Raw genomic sequence first — 7,856 nt, 5'->3', positions numbered from 1 at the left:
CTGCTAGCTGCTATGGCTCCGCTCTGCTTCCACAGCCGGGGGCACCAATGCTTCTGAATACCAGTTGCTAGAAACCACAGGAGACCTGCTTTTGTGCGCAAGGGGGTTTCTCATAACAGGCGTCTGGTTGGCAACTGTGAGACCAGGATGTGGGACTAGATGGACCGCTGGCCTGATCTAGCAGGTCTCTTCTGTTCTTAGTCCTCACTGGTCTGCTTTTGAGCTTGTTTAATCTCTCCTAGTCCCCTCCATCCCCACTTTTGGTACTAAATTCGGGTGCTCCTTGCATTTGGTTGGTTAATCTTTTGGCTTCCCCTCTATTCGCAGCCTGAACACTGAAAACAGAGAGAGAATGTTAATTCATAGAGCATCATCAGAATGTCTGGTTTTTGGAGAGGGATGACAGATCAATAGTGCACCCAAAAGGTCTCAGGTTCAATTTCTGCCATTATTAAAATGACTGGGAGATTATGGAAGATACCACTCTCTGCCTTGGGAGGCTTCTGCCAGTCGTAACTGGTGGTACTGGGCTTGATGGGCAAACAATCTGACACGGAGTGAGGCAGCTTTGCAGAACAAGCCTAAGGGCAAGTCCCTGCCCCAAGGAGGTTACAATTTGGGGAGGGAGGAACAGGTAAATAGCAGTGATGGCTAGGGCCCATTGGGGCTGGGAAGGCAAGGAGGCCAACAGTAGGTGGCGCCAGAGCCAATGAGAGGCCAGGCCAAGAGATGATAGCTTTGCCCCTGAGGGAGCTGAGCCTCTTGGTCAGAGAAGAGCTTTTTGCAAACACTCAGCTGCTTTTTGTGTTAATGGATGTAAAATGCATCAAGATTGATACTCAATCCAGTGTGGAGCCAGTGTGGTGTAGTGGTTAAGAGCGGTGGACTCGTAATCTGGTTAACCAGGTTCGCTTCCCTGCTCCTCCACATGCAGCTGTTGGGTGACCTTGAGCCAGTCACACTTCTTTGAAGTCTCTCAGCCCCACTCACCTCACAGAGTGTTTGTTGTCGGGGAGGAAGGGAAAGGAGATTGTTAGCCGCTTTGAGACTCCTTAAGGGGAGTGAAAGGCAGGATATCAAATCCAAACTCTTCTTCTTCTTCCTGCCCTGGGTCTTCCAACCTTCCAAGCTTCATAGGATGACCTCATGTCCTGGTAAGAGGAGACGGCGAAAAACTTATCCCATCCACTTTCTCTCCTCCCTCTAAGGTGGGAATACATACTCTCCAACATTTCTCCGATGAAAATAGGGACGTCCTGTTCCATCATGATCATTCTATTATTTACCCTCTGCCCATCTGTTTTTTTGTTGTTGTTGGTGGCTCAGCTGCGGCTTTCTGCTTCCAGAAAAGAGAGAAAAAGTCACCATGTGGTACCCTGCCCTCTTCTGATATGGAGTATCAGAGGTTGGATGGGCATCTGTCATGTATGATCTCACTGATATTCCTGCATTGGAGGGGGTCGGACTAGATGACCCTTGGGAAGTCATCCAGACCCTATGGAAGTCATCCAGATCGGTGGCCATTTCTCTCTTTCCTGGAAGCAAAATTCATAGTACAGTGGTACCTCAGGTTAAGAACTTAATTAGTTCCGGAGGTCCGTTCTTAACCTGAAACTGTTCTTAACCTGAGGTACCACTTTAGCTAATGGGGCCTCCCACTGCTGCCGGAGCCCAATTTCTGTTCTCATCCTGAAGCAAAGTTCTTAACCCGAGGTACTATTTCTGGGTTAGCGGGGTCTGTAACCTGAAGCGTCTGTAGCCTGAGGTACCACTGTATGTGCTTTGGGTAACACACCAGGCATAGGCAAACTCTGCCCTCCAAATGTTTTGGGACTACAATTCCCATCATCCCTGACCACTGGCCCTGTTAGCTAGGGATGATGGGAGTTGTAGACCCAAATCATCTGGAGGGCCGAGTTTGCCTATGCCTGTGATACACCATGTCCTTATTCACTCCGGGGATCAACTCTCATTTCATGTTATATGTCTCTCTATGCGGCTTTATTCAGTCAGATATGTCTGCACTGACTGGCAGCAGCTTTCCAGGGTTTCATATAGGAATCTATCCCAGCCTCACTTGGAGATGCTGCCGGGGATTGAACCTGGGGAGGCCTCCGGTTGGCCATTTTGGGAACAGAATGTTGGACTAGACGGAATCATAGAGCTGGAATGGGCCACAAGGGTCATCTAGTCCAGCCTCGTGCAATGCAACAATCTTTTGCCCAAGGTGGGTTTCGAACCCATGTCCCTGAGATTAAGAGTCTCACGCTCTACTGGCTGAGCTATCCCAGACCTGGCCTGATCCAGCAAGGCTCTTGTTACCTACGCGAACAAACATACATAGATTAAAGGGAGAGATATTTATTTGGTTTGGAGTTGTTTCACTCCATCCTTCCACGTGCTCTCAAGAGGGATAAAACTGACTGGCAGATAGACTTGTTGTTTAGTCGTGTCCGACTCTACGTGACCCCACGGACCAGAGCACGCCAGGCACTCCTGTCTTCCACGGCCTCCCGCAGTTTGGTCAAGCTCATGTTGGTAGCTTCGAGAACACTGTCCAACCACCTCGTCCTCTGTCGTCCCCTTCTCCTTGTGCCCTCCATCTTTCCCAACATCAAGGTCTTTTCCAGGGAGTCTTCTCTTCTCATGAGGTGGCCAAAGTCTTAGAGCCTCAGCTTCAGGATCTGTCCTTCCAGTGAGCGCTCAGGGCTGATTTCCTTCAGAATGGAGAGGTTTGATCTTCTTGCAGTCCAGGGGACTCTCAAGAGTCTCCTCCAGCACCATAATTCAAAAGCATCAATTCTTCGGCAGTCAGCCTTCTTTATGGTCCAGCTCTCACTTCCATACATCACTACTGGGAAAACCATAGCTTTAACTATACGGACCTTTGTTGGCCCTTCATGGATCACTGTCTTACTGTGGCGAAGGGGCTTGAATAACTCAGAGAAGCTATGAACTATGCCGTGCAGGGCCACCCAAGATGGACAGGTCATAGTGGAGAGTTTTGACCAAACGTGATCCACCTGGAGCAGGAACCGGCAAGCCACTCCAGTATCCCTGCCAAGAAAACTCCATGGACAAAGACAACAGGCAGATAGACAGACTGGTATAAATTAGATCAGGGAAGGGATGGAGAGAGCGGAGACAGACACACGTGAAAATCCCACCGGCCAAGCTTCGCAGCGGATGCCGGCGCGCAAAGCTTCACCTGTTGATCTCCCCACCTGCCTCACACACCCCACCTCGGTGCTACCGAGCCCTGCCGCGGACTCCTGCCTGGATTCGCGCGGCCGATGGATCAGCCGATCCCGAGGGAGCCAAAAGCGCAGCCCAGCCGTACGCCCAGTCGAGGGCAAAGGCGCGGCGGACTCCAATTCCCGTGGTGCCGCGGGGCGCGCACAGGCGCACTGGCCTCCGGCGCCTTTGGGGAGGGGGCGGCGGGCGGGGGAGGGGGTGATGTCAGCCCGGCGGCTGCTCCCCGGCAGCCAATGAGCGGCCTCCGACGGCAGGTGGGCTTGGCTGGCGGCGCGCGCGAGAGGCAGCGCTGGCTGGCTGTCCATTCAAGCCCCGCTCGCGGCTCGGCTGCAGCAGCTGGCGCCGGCAGCTCCGGGCCGTCGCTTCTCCGCCGCCGCCGCCGCCGCCTCGCCACCCCGCCCCGCAGGCTGGGCATCCGAGGGGGCCGCTTGGATGCCCCTGCCCTGGGGGAGGCAGCGCGCTGAGCCCGGGCAGGGGCAAGCCAGGGCCGGGAGATGGAGCCGTCGGGGCCCTTCCACGACTCCGGCGTGGGCGATCTGGACGCCGACGAGTCGCGCCCGCCTTGCCCGCCCTCGGGGGACGAGCCGCGCCCGTCCGCCGCGCCCCCCAGCTTGGCTCCAGCGGCGGCGGCGACGGCGGCGGCGGCGGCGGGTCCCCTGCGGGCTCCTCCCCCGGTGGCCGCCCTCCGCCCTTCCTCCCGCCAAGGGAGCCAGCCCAATGTAAGCGGCGAGCACTGGGCGGCCCCGGGCCACTCGCCCAGCTCCAGCGGCGGCGGCGGCGGCGGCGCGGGCGCGGGCGGCAAGCACCGGCAGGCCAGCCCGCTGGCGCACCGGCGGGACAGCAACCCCTTCACCGAGATCGCCATGAGCTCGTGCAAGTACAGCGGCGGCGTCATGAAGCCGCTCAGCCGCCTCAGCGCCTCCCGTCGGAACCTGCTGGACGCCGAGGCCGCCGCCGAAGCGCAGCCGCTGCAACTTCTGGGCGCCGGGGCTCACCCGCCGGAGATCGTCATCTCCCGGGAGGACAACCACTCCCCGCAAGGGCTGCACCCCAACACGGCCGTGCTGTCGGGGACCGGAGGTGGCCCCCACAAGCACCCGCCCGTCGGGGGCCCCTCCTTCGCCAAAGCGCCCAAGCGCAAGAACCAGAACATCGGCTACCGCCTGGGCCACCGGCGCGCCCTCTTCGAGAAGCGGAAAAGGCTCAGCGATTACGCGCTCATCTTCGGCATGTTCGGCATCGTCGTGATGGTCATCGAGACGGAGCTGTCTTGGGGCTTGTACTCCAAGGTAGGCGCGGCTCCCCCCCCGGAGCCTCGGAAGGCGTGTGTGTGGTTTTATGGGGGGGGGGGATGTCCTGGAAGGCGCCTTCCAACCTCTCCAAAAAGCGCGCACCGGCGCTCTCCAAACCAAGAAGGCAATTTCTGAATCGCGACGCGTGACTTTGCTGGGGAGGGAGGGTGGGAGGAAAAAGGGGGGCCACGTCTAAAAATTGGTGAGGGTATCTAGCATCTTGTGGGGGGTGGGAGGTGGCGTTAACATATCTCAGTCGTAAAGAGGGTGGGATGGAAAGCTGCTCCCCCCCCCCAACAGCAACCGAAGTTGCGCGCATGAATGTGCTCCCCATGGTAACGTTAGCGCCAATTGAAGTTTGCCTGGGTTTTCCCCTCCCTCCATTCACAGTTGCGGTTGATTCTTTTTTTTGGGGGGGGGGCGACGGAAGGGATGGTATGCTTAGGTGAGAGGGAAGACTGGTGGCTCCTTCCGCCCAAATTGCTACCTTACCTCCCCAGAAAGAAGGCTTGATGGAACCCCCCCACCCCCTTCTCCAGTAAGAGAGGGATACAGGTGGTATGGGGGGGAGGCGGTAGATAGAGAAAGAGAGAGAAGGGCGGGGTCACAGTGCTTTCCCCCCTGCTGTGTAATCCTAACCGTGCCTATTCGGAATTAAATCCCATTCAACCCGGCGGGGTTTACTCGCGTGTAAATGGGATCGGGCATGCAGCCTGGAGTGCATTTTCCCACCTAGCCAGCGTCCATCTCTATAATCGCTATTGGAAGATGCTTGTGGGTGGGGAGCAGGGGGAAAAATGGTCAGTGGGTTTCTGCTCACAGTATTCTCTTATTTTTCACCCACCCGACTTGACTCCTTGGCTTGCACACCCTACTGCTGTCTCCATAGGAGAATATTCCAGGATGGGGGGTGGGCATTGGTGGCTGCCGTTGAAGGCTTGTAGTACATCATAGCGGAGGGGTGATGGGTTGCATTTTGAGAGCTACCCCACCCCCTGACTCAGAGCCAAGATTGTCCTCCATGTTCCCCCTCTTTCCTCAATTGGGGTTTTCTATGGGGTAATCCGGCTGTTGATTTCTGTAGGGAGCTACTGGGGGTTGCAGCTGCTTTTCAGCTTGCAATCATGTGATTTTTGACGAATGTGTGTGAGTGAGAGAGAGAGGAGGATAATGGACAGGAAACCCCTTAATCATTTGAGAAATGAGGCACCCCCTTTCTGGGCCCTGATGCTGCTGGGTTCGTGGCCCCCCTCTGAATCTGAAATGCACAGTGGTTCTTCTTCCCTCCTCCCTTCTGCTGCTGCTGTAGCTCAGTGGCAGAGCATCCGCTTTTGCATCAGAAGGTACCTGGTTCGATTCCCAGTGGCATCCCCTTCCTGCAACCCTGGAATGCTGCTGCCAACCTGTGTAGACAATATTGAGATCAGTGGTCTGAACTCAGGCACCTTCCCATGTTCCCTTTTTGCTGGCCCCTTTCAATAAAAAAAGCACCTAAGAAAACCCTGGCTGGATCCGGCCAAAGGCCATCTAACATGTTGCTCTCAGTAGGGCACACCTTTTCCTCCATTAGATTTATGCAGGAATTAAAGGGCTTTGGGGATGAAATAACTCCTCGAACCCTTGTTTAGGGGTCCCTCCAACCTGACATTTGAGCTTCATGGGTACCAGGACTGTGTGGGGCAGAATTAAGGATGTTGCTCTGGCTTGGTATCTGCTGAGAGCTTTTATAGCTTGGGAGCTGCCTTCCCCTTGGGGGCTGTTGGCTCCCTATCTGAGCCCAGTTAGTCTTGTGCTGCCCTGTGGCATGGAGTTCCAGAGGTGAACTCTGTGCCGGAAACTCCCCTGTTTCGGCTCATTGATTGTGGAGATGGGGAAACTCAAAGCACTCTGTATGTTGCTGGACTCTGGATGGATTGGTCATGAGTGATGGGAGCTGGAATTCCGCCACAGGTTCTCCATCCGTTGTTAAAGGAGTGGTGCTGGAAGAACAAATGTTTAAAGAATGACCGTCCTCCGTTGTGTGGACAGCTAGATGCTGCTACCAACAATTGACATAATATAAGAACGTATTCATTTATCGTTAATTTTGTTTACAAATAATTTCCCAGCGGGAAATCCCAAAGCATTTTGCAATATCGAGAAAGCATATATCAAACAGCTGCATGTGTTTAAAAACAGTTAAAATATTAGCGTATTTTAAAGACAGTCTTAATTTTATATATAACACCCATCTTAAAACAGCAAGAACAATCGCTCATATATCATATAGATACAAGCGAGCTTAGCATGTCAGACTCAGACCTGGGAGAGCAGGATTCGAATCCGCACCTAGCCGTGAAGCTTAGTAGGTGATCCTGAGCCAATCGCTTACTCTCAGCCTAGCCTACCTCCCAGGGTTGTTGTGAAGATAAAATGGGGTGGAGGGGAACAACGTAAGCCGCCTTCAGCTCCTTGGGAGGAAAGGTGGGATATAGATGTAATTCATAATAATAATAATAATAATAATAATAATAATAATAATAATAATAATAAAAAATTATAATATCATTTGTGCATATGATCCTTTGGGAGGGCGGGATCTGTTCTGAAACCTTCTTGCCAATTAATGTCATTGGGTCATTCCCCAAATTCCAATATCAGGAGGAAAAGGCAATAGCTTTTTCTACCCACCCCCTTGATTTTCACAAGTTCCTGTTATGCACACACACATCCCGAATCAGTCACCTTATTTTCCAACCTGAGGATGAGGACTCCAGTGGCCCTTTCCAATATTGCTGTCTTCTGACTCCCATCTCAACAGGCCAGTGCTGGCTGGGGATGATGGGAGCTGTAGTCCAACAACATCTGGACAGATGTTACCAGCCCTGTTTTATGCCACATTTGAACCCTACATTTCAAGCACCACAATACCACTTTAACCAGTCATGGCTTCCCTGCCTCCTCCCCCAAGACTTATGGGAACTGCAGTTTGCTAAAGGTGCTGGATGAAACTAGGAAGCAATATGTGGTGGTGGAGCATTCCTTGATGTTTGCTCCCCTCCAAGGGGCCTGGTATGGAGAGATAGACTGTCACCAGACATGGAAGTTCATATTTAGGTAAAGGGACCCCTGACCATTAGGTCCAGTCATGACTGACTCTGGGCTCATCTCACTTTACTGGCCGAGGGAGCCGGCGTACAACTTCTGGGTCATGTGGCCAGCATGACTAAGCTGCTTCTGGTGAACCAGAGCAGCGCACGGAAACGCTGTTTACCTTCCCACCGGAGCGGTACCTATTTATCTACTTGCACTTTGACGTGCTTTCGAACT

At 53.7% G+C, this 7,856-nt stretch overlaps 1 protein-coding gene across 1 annotated transcript in view; it reads left to right on the top strand.

Moving 5' to 3' along the window:
- The first annotated feature begins 3,568 nt into the window (after positions 1 to 3,568).
- The window catches only part of KCNN3 (potassium calcium-activated channel subfamily N member 3), a 105,249-nt gene continuing 100,961 nt past the window's right edge, over positions 3,569 to 7,856 (top strand). Inside the window, exon 1 of the mRNA XM_028710133.2 lies at positions 3,569 to 4,544. Within this exon, the coding sequence (XP_028565966.2) occupies positions 3,750 to 4,544 (795 nt within the window). The 5' untranslated portion in view covers positions 3,569 to 3,749. The remainder of the gene's footprint in view (positions 4,545 to 7,856) is intronic.

This window comes from Podarcis muralis, chromosome 16 (assembly GCF_964188315.1).
Source record: "Podarcis muralis chromosome 16, rPodMur119.hap1.1, whole genome shotgun sequence".
Classification (NCBI taxonomy): domain Eukaryota; kingdom Metazoa; phylum Chordata; class Lepidosauria; order Squamata; family Lacertidae; genus Podarcis; species Podarcis muralis.
The sequence above is the reverse complement of the archived record's forward strand: the minus strand, read 5'-3'. Positions and strand labels throughout refer to the sequence as shown.